Source organism: Doryrhamphus excisus, chromosome 15 (genome assembly GCF_030265055.1).
Source record: "Doryrhamphus excisus isolate RoL2022-K1 chromosome 15, RoL_Dexc_1.0, whole genome shotgun sequence".
Classification (NCBI taxonomy): domain Eukaryota; kingdom Metazoa; phylum Chordata; class Actinopteri; order Syngnathiformes; family Syngnathidae; genus Doryrhamphus; species Doryrhamphus excisus.
Genome location: NC_080480.1, coordinates 16,058,647 through 16,071,575, shown reverse-complemented (window position 1 = coordinate 16,071,575; position 12,929 = coordinate 16,058,647). Strand labels below are relative to the sequence as shown.

General features: G+C 43.4%; 2 protein-coding genes across 4 annotated transcripts in view; both read left to right on the top strand.

The window, feature by feature from the left end:
- The window catches only part of gjc1 (gap junction protein gamma 1), a 44,730-nt gene extending 34,864 nt beyond the window's left edge, over nucleotides 1-9,866 (top strand). For both annotated transcript variants that reach the window (XM_058049743.1, XM_058049744.1), the window contains exon 2: nucleotides 5,669-9,866. In XM_058049743.1, the coding sequence (XP_057905726.1) occupies nucleotides 5,723-7,171 (1,449 nt within the window). In that variant the 5' untranslated portion in view covers nucleotides 5,669-5,722 and the 3' untranslated portion in view covers nucleotides 7,172-9,866. The remainder of the gene's footprint in view (nucleotides 1-5,668) is intronic.
- Nucleotides 9,867-10,125: 259 nt separating this feature from the next.
- cacnb1 (calcium channel, voltage-dependent, beta 1 subunit) overlaps nucleotides 10,126-12,929 on the top strand; it is a 48,695-nt gene continuing 45,891 nt past the window's right edge. For both annotated transcript variants that reach the window (XM_058048141.1, XM_058048142.1), the window contains exon 1: nucleotides 10,126-10,282. The gene's annotated coding sequence lies outside the window, so the exon portion shown is untranslated. The remainder of the gene's footprint in view (nucleotides 10,283-12,929) is intronic.

Genomic DNA, 12,929 nt, shown 5'->3' with positions numbered 1-12,929 from the left:
AGGTCCTCAAAAACAGCAAACAGCAGAGTGCTCCTGTCACATATAGAGGATCTTTGACTAGCATTTTTGCTATAGATCCTCAAAAACAGCAAACAATAGAGCGCTCCTGTCACTTATAGAGGATCTTTGACTAGCATTTTTGCCAGAGGTCCTCAAAAACAGCAAACAGCAGAGTGCTCCTGTCACATATAGAGGATCTTTGACTTGCATTTTTGCTATAGGTCCTCAAAAACAGCAAACAGCAGATTGCTCCTGTCACATATAGAGGATCTTTGACTAGCGTTTTTGCTATAGGTCCTCAAAAACAGCAAACAGCAGAGCGCTCCTGTCACATATAGAAGATCTTTGACTTGCATTTTTGCTATAGGTCCTCAAAAACAGCAAACAGCAGAGTGCTCCTGTCACGTATAGAGGATCTTTGACTAGCATTTTTGCTATGGGTCCTCAAAAACAGCAATCAGCAGAGCGCTCCTGTCACATATAGAGGATCTTTGACTTGCATTTTTGCTATAGGTCCTCAAAAACAGCAAACAGCAGATTGCTCCTGTCACATATAGAGGATCTTTGACTAGCGTTTTTGCTATAGGTCCTCAAACACAGCAAACAGCAGAACACTCCTGTCACATACAGAGGATCTTTGACTTGCATTTTTTCTATGGGTCCTCAAAAACAGCAAACAACAGACGCTCCTGTCACATATAGAGGATCTTTGACTAGCATTTTTGCTGTAGGTCCTCAAAAACAGCAAACAGCAGAGTGTTCTTGTCACATATAGACAATCTTTGACAAGAGTTTTTGCTATAGGTCCTCAAAAAAGTGCAGCACTCTTTTCACATATAGAGGATCTTTGACTAGTGTTTTTGCAGTAGATCCTCAAAAGAAGCAGAGTGCTCCTGTCACATATTTAGGATCTTTGACTAGCGTTTTTGTAGTATATCCTCAAAAAACAGCAGAGCACTTCGGTTACTTATAGAGGATCTATGACTAGTGTTTTTGCTATAGGTCCGCAAAAAAGCACAGCACTCTTTTCACACATAGAGGATCTTTGACTAGTGTGTCCTTAAGAACAGCAGAGTGCTCGTGCCACATGCTGTATAGAGGCTGTTTGGCTAGCATGAGCATATTGCTAATGTTTGAATGTATGACTTCTTATTGAATGATGAGTTGTGATGTAAAAATCTGGGTGCAGAACCGAGGCCGTGAGGGATGCCACTGAGAGGATCCCTCCAGCGATGATCCCTCACTGATATTCTGGCGGCATGAAAGGTTGTCACACCCACGGGGCAGCCTGTCTTTGACCTTTGACCGTGAGATGTCATTGAGATTTTTTTTTTCTAGCAAAAAAAAAGTAGAATCCAAAGGAAGACGTAGAGTCTGTGCCAAGAAGGAAAAGAAGAAGAAGGCCGACCTACAAGGTTGCCGTTGTTGCTGTTCAGGAGGCTGACTCACGCCGATAACTTAATGCACGCCGTCAGCTTCTTACCCCCAACCGACCCACGAGCTCCCGCAGACGCAAATCAGATGAGAAAGCCAAATGCCAGGTTGTATGAAGCATTCCGCGCTGGGGAGGAACAGGCCGGGTATGGAGTGCCCCCTCTGGCCAGGAGGCGCTAAGACACTTCCTGGTGACGTAACGCTACTGATACATTACATTACAAAATTAGGAAATGTATCTTTTACCATTAGGGGTTATGTAAAGATGGCTGGTGAGGTCATGCCGAAAAAGTCCAACAAAAGAGTCCACGAAGGACTCGGCATGTGTGTCATTGTGCTTGTGTCACCCTCGGACTCTCAACTTGGAGCGTCCGGGCGTCTGACTGTACGAGCCGTGTCCTTATAAGGTCACAGTGATGGATGCAAAGTCTCCATCGAGAGCATTCTTGAAAACATACCCCCCCCCCCCCCCCCCCCGCCTGCCTCCTCACTCCCACTCAAAGCGAGGACACAAAACAGAAGGGAAGACGCAAAGACTCCAGCTGTAGCTCATGATGCATTCCAGAGAAGTGGGAAATAGCAGACTCGGTGGCGATTTGCTCAAAGTCGGAGAAAAGTGATAAAAGGGACATTTTTTGGCGCCCCCTATGGGTTGTTGTCTAAGACAAGTCTTATAATTATGTCACAAATGCTCAACTAGTGGCTCGGAGACCCGAGTTTGATTCCACCCTCGGCCATCTCTGTGTGCTAAACATGCTTTAAGTGTTGGCTAAATGAAATAAAATACAAACATACGATGCATTCAAAGACATGTATTGATATGTAGTTTTCTACACTGACCAGTAGGTGTCGGTAATGTTACTATATATGGTCATAGGAGTGTAAAGGTGACTATAGGGGTGCTATTTCATGTCTAGAGGGCTCTAATGTTAAAAAGTCTATTTGGAAGGTCATAAACGTTAGCGCGCAGGCCTCACAGCTAGGAGACCCGAGTTCAATTCCACCCTCGGCCATCTCTGTGTGGAGTTTCCATGTTCTCCTCGTGCATGCGTGGGTTTTCCACGGGTACTCCGGTTTCCTCCCACATTCCAAAAACATGCTAGGTTAATTAGCGACTCCAAATTGTCCATAGGTATGAATGTGAGTGTGAATGGTTGTTTGTCTATATGGGGTACACCCTGGACTGGTGGCCAGCCAATCACAGGGCACATATAGACAAACAACCATTCACACTCACATTCATACCTATGGACAATTTGGAGTCGCTAATTAACCTAGCATGTTTTTGGAATGTGGGAGGAAATCGGAGTACCCGTGGAAAACCCACGCATGCACGGGGAAACATGGAAAATCCACACAGAGATGGCCGAGGGTGGAATTGAACCCTGGTATACTAGCTGTGAGGTCTGCGCGCTAACCACTCGGCCACCGTGCCGCCCTTTTTCAACCAAAAAAAAACACACGTGTGCTTGTCAGTCCCTTAAAGGTGTGCACCAAAATTCAGATAAACACAAAAGTTACAGCGGGTGTGAGAAATTTCAAGTCAATCAGACTAATGACAGTTAATCACAGTTAATAATTAAACAGTTAATCATTAATAGCACAGGAAACACAGCTAGGGGTGCAAGTCTTCAGGACTAGAAGGGTACGATAGGACATAAGAGATCCATATTTATGTTAATCCGCACGTATTGGATTTGAACACAAACCGCTGTGTCCATAAATGTCTCCATCATCATACTGCTTTAACTCGCACCTTCAGCTATTTCCTACCTTCCCGGCCCCGTCTTGAATGCATCCTAAAGCTCTGAACCTGCTGGCTAAGGATGCAGGACCCCAGAAGCCCTTTAAATCCCAGCCAGCATTCAGGCTGGGATTTTCCTCGTCTTGCCGCTGACAATAAGCCTGTGCGCTATTGTGCCGTCACAGTGTGCGGGGGGGGGGAGTCCTGCGGTGCTGTCATATTTACCCCCGTTCAAAGCCTCCCTTGGGGGAATGGAAGAAGAGAGGCATTGGTTTGGGGGCTGTGTTGGCCGCTTTTGAATGGTTTGTGGTGGCGCCACCTGCTGATTGTGCTGGTTCGGATGGATGGAGCGCCCGGAGCTGGGAAGTAACCTACATAGTCGGACATGTCCCGTTCTTCCCGTGACAGGAGCTCACACGGCGCAATGAACGTCTACCTCTCCAAGTAATACCAGCCTGAAAACTGCACCTCACACAGAAGACGGCTCGCTAAGAGGATTTATTCTTCAAAAAGAGATAGAAAGTGTGTGTGTGTGTTTAGTGATAGAAAATTCCCTATTTGGATTATTTTGCCTCCTTCTCAGTGCCGCTTGATGGAATTTTTTTTTTTTAAATACTGATATCCTCTTTCCGCCGTGTTTAATTCCCATTAAGACTGAACTTGACAGCATCCTCCAAGTGACACTTAGCTCTCCACGTAGCCAATGTTTATCCTGGAAGGAGCAACAGATCAAATAAAGTTTTTTTTTTTTTTTGGGGGGGGGGGGTACGCATTTGGAATGACGGAATTACCTCATAAGGTTAAAGCAACACTGTGTAATGAGTTGACCTTCAAATAACAGCTTTAAAAAATGAACACATAAGCATCTTCTTGGTTGCCATAGAAACCGCTGCCGATGTGGCTTATCACAATGTGAACCCGCTACCTGCAGCTACATGGGTCTAGTAGTGCAGGTAACCCTTATAACAGGGGGTCTCAAACATGCGGCCCCGCGGGCCAAATGTGGTACGCTGGACACTAGTTTGAGGCCCCCCTGCCTTGATATGAAAGTTTAATGTTAGTGAGCATTATTAACAGGGCTGGCTGCATTACAACATCTGCTCGCTAGTATTCCCCCCCCCCTCACCCGTATGGGGCTGGGGGGGGGTGCTCGCTGCTGCCCACCTCCCCCCAATGAATCCACTCACACCCCCCCATGCCGAGAGACAGTCACTTCCTACTCCTCGCAATCCATCACTTTTACACCTCACATGCACTTCCTGTCACTGAGGATGAATTATGTTAGCGATAGAGGTCGCGTGTGCTACATGCTAAATGCTAACCATCATGTCTACATGTTACACACAAAGACAAAAATCATACTAATACATTTGATTTTGAATGTCACATGACTCCAGTCGATAGATATTCCTTGTGCTATTTGGCTAGCATAGGCAAGTTTAGAGAGATTTTCCGGGATTAAAGGTTTTCTTTCGAGATGACTCCTGGTTTTTGAGTGAAATGGTCTACGTCAGGGGTCTCAAACACGCGGCCCGTGGGCCAAATATGGCCCGCAGGACACTAGTTTGAGGCCCCCCGCCTTGATATGAAAGTTTAATGTCAAGTTTGATATGGATGCTGTATGGTATCATGTACCCAGAAAAAAATGATTACGTTTGATTCATGTTCATGTTAAAGGTTAAATAACTGTTAATAGTTATCCTCCCGATCCGTGTGGAAGTGGTAAGTTTTTGGCTATTTAAGTTTAAAAGGAAATAACTTGAAGGCTACCGTTTAGGTCGCTAGCTCTCTAGTTTGCGAGTTAGCATGTGTCTCAAGACCCTGCAGTTGCGCAATATGTTGTAAATAAAAAGAGTATAAATGTGACTATAGTCGTGTTTTGTCATGTCTACAGGGCTCTAATAATGCTTTGTTCATTTTAATCTGAAAAAATAATTTGTCAACCCACCAACTATATGTGGTTTTTATTATTATTATTATATTTATTTATTACTGATTGATTGATTTTCTTTATTCTTGATTTGTTTATTTATTTTTCATCTTATTTTGTGTAGAAAAATAAAAAGTAAGATATTTGAGAACAGTGGAATGTTTTATCAGAGCTTTTCTTGTAGAAAATTGGAACCAAATTGAAGTTTTTTACATTTTTTTGTGTTTAATAAATGCGTTTTTTTTTGGGGGGGGGGGACCTGATGCGGCCCAGTCTCGCCCAGACCCTAGCTCCAGTGGCCCCCCAAGTAAATTGACTTTGAGACCCCTGCCTTATAGCCACCACTTGGCGCCCACACATTGTAATGTGTATTACTGCCACCTACTGGCTGGTAATGGTTTTATTTCATTAGAACATGCATCAGATTACAATTGAATGCATCACATAATCAGTTCACATTTCCACATGTCCAAAAGGAGTAGGAAGAAGCAAAGCTTATTAAATCCTTCTCTGTGTATTCACGCTGCTGCCATCTTTCCGTCCCCTTTTCCCCGTCCCAGAGTCTGTGAGCAGTTGAGAGAGGGACCCTGTCTGCCCCACTGTCCAGCGACACCATGAGCTGGAGCTTCCTCACGCGGCTGCTGGAGGAGATCCACAACCACTCCACCTTCGTGGGGAAGCTGTGGCTCACCGTGCTCATCGTTTTCCGCATCGTCCTCACAGCCGTCGGGGGAGAGTCCATCTACTACGACGAGCAGAGCAAGTTCGTGTGCAACTCGGGGCAGCCGGGCTGCGAGAACGTCTGCTACGACGCCTTCGCCCCGCTCTCCCACGTCCGCTTCTGGGTTTTCCAGATCATCCTGGTGGCCATGCCGTCTCTCATGTACATGGGCTACGCCGTCAATAAGATTGCGAGATTAGACGAAGCCAAGGGAGGAGTCGGTTCTGCTGCCGTGAGAACCGCAGGCGTGGGCTACACGCACAGGAAACCCAGGAAGATCTGCTTCGGGGCGCGGCAGCACCGGGGAATCGAGGAAACCGAGGAGGACCGCGAGGACGATCCAATGATCTACGAGGTCCCAGAAATCGAGCCTCCGAAAAGACCTCGCGATCCGCTACAACCCACACCCAGACCTAAGATCCGCCACGACGGTCGCAAGCGAATCCGCGACGAGGGTCTGATGCGGGTCTACGTTCTGCAGTTGGTAACGCGCACCGTTCTGGAGGCGGGCTTCCTTACGGGTCAATACTTGCTGTACGGTTTCCGCGTGACGCCCGTGTTTGTGTGCTCGGGGAAACCTTGCCCCCACAGCGTGGACTGCTTTGTGTCCCGGCCCACCGAGAAAACCATCTTCCTGCGTATCATGTACGGCGTCACCGTGCTGTGTCTCACGCTCAACGTCTGGGAGATGCTTCACTTGGGAATCGGGTCCATATGCGACATCCTACGCCGCCGCCGATGCCCGCCTCAGGACGACGAGTACCAGCTGGGTTTGCTGGGAACCAATGTAGGCGGCGAGGGTTCGGTTGGCGGCGCGGGTCCGGAAGCAAGTTCTGAAGGTGGCGACGGCGGAGACGGACCCGCCGATTACGTCGGCTACCCGTTCTCGTGGAATACGCCGTCGGCGCCGCCGGGTTACAACATCGTAGTGAAACCCGAGCAGATGCCGTACACCGACCTCAGCAACGCAAAAATGGCGTGCAAGCAGAACCGCGCCAACATCGCGCAGGAGGAGCAGCAGCAGTTCGGCAGCAACGAGGACAACTTCCCCACGGGGGGCGAGGCCCGCGTGGCCCTCAACAAGGACATGATCCAGCAGGCCCACGAGCAGCTGGAGGCCGCCATCCAGGCCTACAGTCAGCAGCACCGGGCCGAGGAGACGCTGGCGGACAACCAGGACGACAAGCCCCAGAGCAACATCATCATCCAGCCGCAGCCGCAGCCTCAGAAGGAACGCAAGCACAGACTCAAGCACGGCAAGGGAGGAAGTAGCGGCGGCGGCAGCAGCAGCAACAGCAGCAGCAGCAAATCAGGGGAGGGAAAACCCTCTGTATGGATTTGACCCCGCCCCCCCACCGCCACGCCACGCCACACTCACACCGCCGTGCCTTTCTGAATCCTGCAAGCTGGACAAGATTGTGTACGCGACCATGCAGCTGGCGCTTTGTCTGGGCGGTCGCGGGTCAAACTTGAAAAACAGAAGACGGTCTGTCTTGTACCCCCCCTACCCCCTCCACCCCCGGGGTCCTAAAGCCACCCTCATTGTCTGCCTTGTCGAACGGGAATACACAATTCGGCTCATTTCCTTTGCAAGGACTACCCAGTTGCAAAAAACGATGACATGCAATAAGAGAAATGACTTCCTGTTTCCTGTCTCACCTTATGGTAACAATATGTCTTCTGTGTGTGTGTTTTTTTTTTTAACAGGAGTGCTGCTCGGGCCTTTTTGTTGTTGTTGTTGTTGTTGTTGTTCCCGTGTCCCAAAAGAACATGGTGCATCCTCAACTTTAATGTTGGGCTTCTCACTGTTGTTGAGCCGTTGCCGCCCTCTGGTGGGCGCCGTGCGTATTGCAACATAACATACACAAACACATATATGCTTCCTGTATCCAGCAGCTGTGATGGATGGATCTTAAAGTCTTCCCATTAGTTGACGAAGGTTCGAAGCCATTTAAAAAAAAGAAAAACTATGAGACCAAACACTGTTTGTGTGTCAGTGCCAAGATTTTAAGGTTTTCCACTCATTGTGAGTGAAGCTTTGGAATGCCAAGGCCATGTTTGAAACGCCTACGCGGTGGTGACCAACCCTTTTGTAAAACTCATTGTATTGTATTGCGTTTCAAAATCGGGATTTTATTTCACTTTTTATACAAAATATGCCTTTTTTTGTCCCTTTTTTTTTTTAGCAGAAACTGTTTTAAAATGGAATTAACTGTGTGTATTTATTGTGATTTAAATTGCCTTTCAAGTGTTATTTAAAAAAGAAAATAATAATAATGTGAAATGACATAGTATATTTTTATAAAGAAAAGGAAAAAAAAGGCAGACTTGGGGCTAATGTATTGAGAGCGGTTTTCAACGGGGGCGAAAAGGAGAATGCGCCCAAACGAGCTGCTTGTGTTTGTATAGTGGCGGCGCGGTGGCGTGCTAAAGCGGGCTGCACCCAACATACACGAGACTGATCTCACTTCGAAAAAAAAAACATCCGGTCCTGTTTCAATGCATACAATGTAGAGAGAAGCAGGTGATGCCTGCTCAGGAGTGAGATTTGTCTCTGTTGTCATGGAAACGGGGGCAGTTATCCGGGTCGAATGAATGACATGACCCTTAAGTGTTGTTATTTATTTGTGCGTTTGTGTTTTTACCCTTCTCTTTCATCTGCTGGGTGACTAAGAAAGAAAGAAAACTCGTCCAATACTTTGTTTTCACACAAGGGCACTGTTGAAAAAAATGATGACGATAACCATAGAACAGGAAGGAACACACGACTCTGTCCTGGCTGCTCATTAAAAAACATATGAGACGTCATCATATCTTTTTAGACCTCAGTGTGTTCTACTTTTGCCTTGGCACCCCCACAACAGCAGGGGACCAAAAGGTGATAATAACCATAGAATCGGTTACAATACAATTACATTGTTAATTATGAATAGGTTATTGTCAAGAAACTCACCTATCAGGCATAAAAATCATCCTCCTTCAGTGAACATGGTTGAGGCGTTTTGCTTTTTCGGGGGGATTTTTTTGTGATGATAACCATAGAACAGGAAATGGAACGTATTGCTATGAAAAAGAAGCACTGTGCGACAAAACATTTCCCAGACACAAAATATGCCATTCGATATTTTTGCAACGTAAGTAAGTATTTGCATATGTCTGTGTCCTGGCTGCTCAGTACAACATGGCTAAAGTCGATTTTTTTTTTCTTCCCACAAATCTCTGTTAATCCATGAACCCTCAAATTTGGTCCATTTGTGAGGGATTTATCTGCTCCAAAGCAGTAGCACAGAGGGTGGGCAAACTACGGTCCGGGGGCCACATCCGGCCCACCAAAGTATTTCATTTAAACTTTGAATATCCAAGCTGACAACATGACTTGTATTCAGAATCAGTCAATTTGAGACAACAATCTGTGTGCAGTTCTCCACTGTGGCCAGCGAGGGCGCTGTTTCTCATTTCAATGACTTCAGCGAGTCAGCTATGGGAAGTTGAAACTTACAAAGAGTCTTGATTCCTGTTTAATGCGTATTGTTTTTTTTCTACGTCATCTCCGTGTGAACAAGATGAAGATAAATGGCTGTGATCGTTTTTTTTTGTGCTGATATCAGATTAGCGATAAGGCCTCCCAACTATGCCACATTTCAGGTGGAGCACCTGTTATCACAAAGATGTCAGCGCCAATAAACAATGACAGAAATTATGGTTGCTGCCAAGCAATATTGTGCCGTGTTTATTTTGTAATAAGCCGACGTTGACACAAAAGCGACAGGTTGGGGCAGCTTGTGTGTTAAAAACAATGTGGTGTGTTCTTAGGGTGCCGGGCTGCGTTGTTTCCCCCTTACGTGTCTGAAGATAGCCGCCCGTGTGACCATTCATTAAAAAGAAAACAAACAGTCGTGTTTTTTCTATGCCTTTAAAAATACATGTAAATCCATTTGATCACATGTGTTTTTTTTAGCATTCTGTCATGGGTAAAAATTGAGGTTGCATGTTAAAAGACCTATTTTCGTAAAAAATAAAAAATAAAATAAAATGAAATTGCCTAAGAAATGCTTGTGCGTTTGATTTGTTAGATTGGTGTTCATTCTGTTTTTAGGGGGGTATTTCAATGATTCCAGAGGAGGGGATAAGTTCAATAATTGAATAAAAATTTAAAACAGGTACCAGAGATGGCAAAGAGATATACAAAAATAGACATAGAACATTATTTTCTAATTTTTTTGCCTTTATTGTCTTCGAAAATAGAGTCAAGAATCCCCCTACCACCCCCAATGCACGAATGGTTTGGTCTGACACTATTCGATCATAAAAATGCGACAATCAGCGTGCGACACCGTTTGTCAACAAGTCAGAAGCAAAGAAAAGAAAACCGAAAAATGAAAGAAGAAGCCAAGAACCCCAGTGAATATTTACAAAAAGATTCTGATGATGCAGCAGTGGATCAGCTGAGCAGGTAAGACACAGCAAACTTGTTTTTCCCGGTGATGTGTCGCCACACGCCATTCATATCATTCACCATATCTCTTGTGTTCTACTTCTGTATGCGTTTTTCTTTATTTTTATTTTTATTTTTTTGCAATGTAACATGCGAACGTTATCATAGTATAATTTTTAGCTGATTTTAGGGGTGGACACTTATATAAACACTTCATGCTAGGTGTTATCAATGCATGTTAGCATTGCTAGCAAGGCGGCATCAGTATAGTTGCATTTTGAGCTATTTTATAGGTAGCTTTCTTCGTACATTGCGCTATCATGCTAGGTGTTAGCATGTTAAAGTTAACATTGATAGCATGATAACATTAGCATTCTATCGTTTTGAGATTGTCATGGGTAGACGCATATAAATACTACTGTCATGCTAACATTAGCGTTACTAACATGATAACATTATCATAGTGGCATCTTTAGCCGTTTTCATGGGAAGGCACTATCATGCTAGGCGCTAACATTAGCATGTTAGTGTTGCTAGCATGCTAATGATAGTATTGTAGCTTTTTTGTCCATTTTCATCGGGTAGACACTTATATGAACACTTAACAATTTTACACTAGTTGTTAGCATGCTAATGTTATGTTACCATTACTAATGTGCATACTGGCATTAAAAAAATGTTTCATTAATGTGAACTTAAGCAGATACTTAGTGTTAACATGTTATGTGTTAGTAAGCTAATGTCACATTTGCATGCTAACATAATTACATTAACATTTATAGCATTTACAAAAGTTATACAAACTTATACAAACACTTAGCACTATTATACTAGGTGTGAGAATGTTAACATTAGCATTGCTAGCAAGGTATAGTAGCATTTTGAGCTATTTTTATAGGTAGCTTTTATCGGTAACATTGCATACGTCGCATTGATAGCATGATAACATTAGCACACTATCATTTTTGTGACCGTCATGGGTAGACACATATGAACATTTACTACTATCATGCTAGGTGTTGCTATGACAACATTAGTATGTTAGCATTGCTAGCATGCTAATGATAGCATTTTTATTTTCATACGGTAGACACTTATATGAATGAGCTTTTCCTCTTAGCAACAGACTGTTCCACTTCCCAAACCACAAAAGCATGTTTTGCGGCTTTCTGAACTGCTTAAGTGTTCCCCGGAGAGGCCGCTGGCCACTGGGACAGAACCGAGTGCTGCAGCTGGATAGTCCGACGAGGTCTGTGCCAAAATCCCCTGAGCGCTGTGCTGCGTGGCTAGCTTGTGGCAGCGGGCTTTGCTTCTTCTCTCTCCGGAGATAAACAAACATTACATGGCAGTTAATGACTCGGCACTGCTTTTTTAGAGATGACTTACAAAAGTCATCCCGTCCTGTCTGAAGGACTCTGAGTCTAGTTAGTTGAATCCCCCCCCCCCCCTCCCCTGAGCAGTCCAGATGCTTGCATGTCTGATCCAGTCCATGCGTGATGCCTGCAGAGGAAACCTGGTGAGGTGGAAGGTACATTCATGGGTGGATATCACAGCTGAACATGCAGGGGTTAAACTAGGATGGCCATATGAGACCAGGATGTAGAAGAAGAAGAAGATGATGTCTCCTTTGCTCCTGCTTCTGTCAAATATTATTATCATTTGATGAAAGGATGAAAGAATGAAATGATTGCGTCCCCCAGGGCTCATTACTATACCCATTTCTATTTCTCTGTATATTAGACATGGATGATATAATATACTGTATGTATGTATTATTATAATTGTTATATCACTATTAGGTAATGCTAATGTATTACCGCCTATACTGAAATATCGTAAAATACTGTTAAATTCTGTACTCTATACACACACAGTATATGCACATATAATCATAATTATTTAATATTAGTCATGTGTTATATACTGTATTTATTATTATGCATAATACTTTTGTCATGCTATACATGGGACTATGTACATTATTAATATGTGTTACTATATTATGCAGCATTATTATGGTTAGTACTATTTAATAATAACATGATATAACCTATAAGAGTTATTTAATTTATATTACAAAATATGTTTTTATATGTTAATACATGTAGTATTCAATATACTGTTTTCTAATTTTGGAAATATAATCATCATAATAATCTCTAATAAAATAATTATGATGCATTTAAATTATTAGATATTGGGTTAATATTACATTCACAATTTTTTTTTTTTAGTAATTAGAATCTTTTTAAAATTATAGCAAATTTAAATTAAGTAGTATATTTAAGTAAACAAAATAATAACATAATAAATATTAATTATGATTATATATATATTACTGTTGTTATTACCATTTAATATTAAAATACTATAATTAAATAGTTTATTATTTTTATGATATAAAGAACATGTATACATGGGATGTTATTATGCATATATTTATCATTAGATATTATGAAATACATGCTTTCTGATAGCAGAAATATACAATATGTGATATATAATATCGCGTACTAGGTTCTTGTCAAAGCCAAATGAAGGAAACGGAGTCCCTCAGGGCTCACTACTGTGCCCATTTCTATATTTCTCTTTATGCTAAATCTTTCTTATTGGATCTGGTATCATGGCTTCTCCGAGCCCTGCTACGCTTCTAAACAAGTAAAAT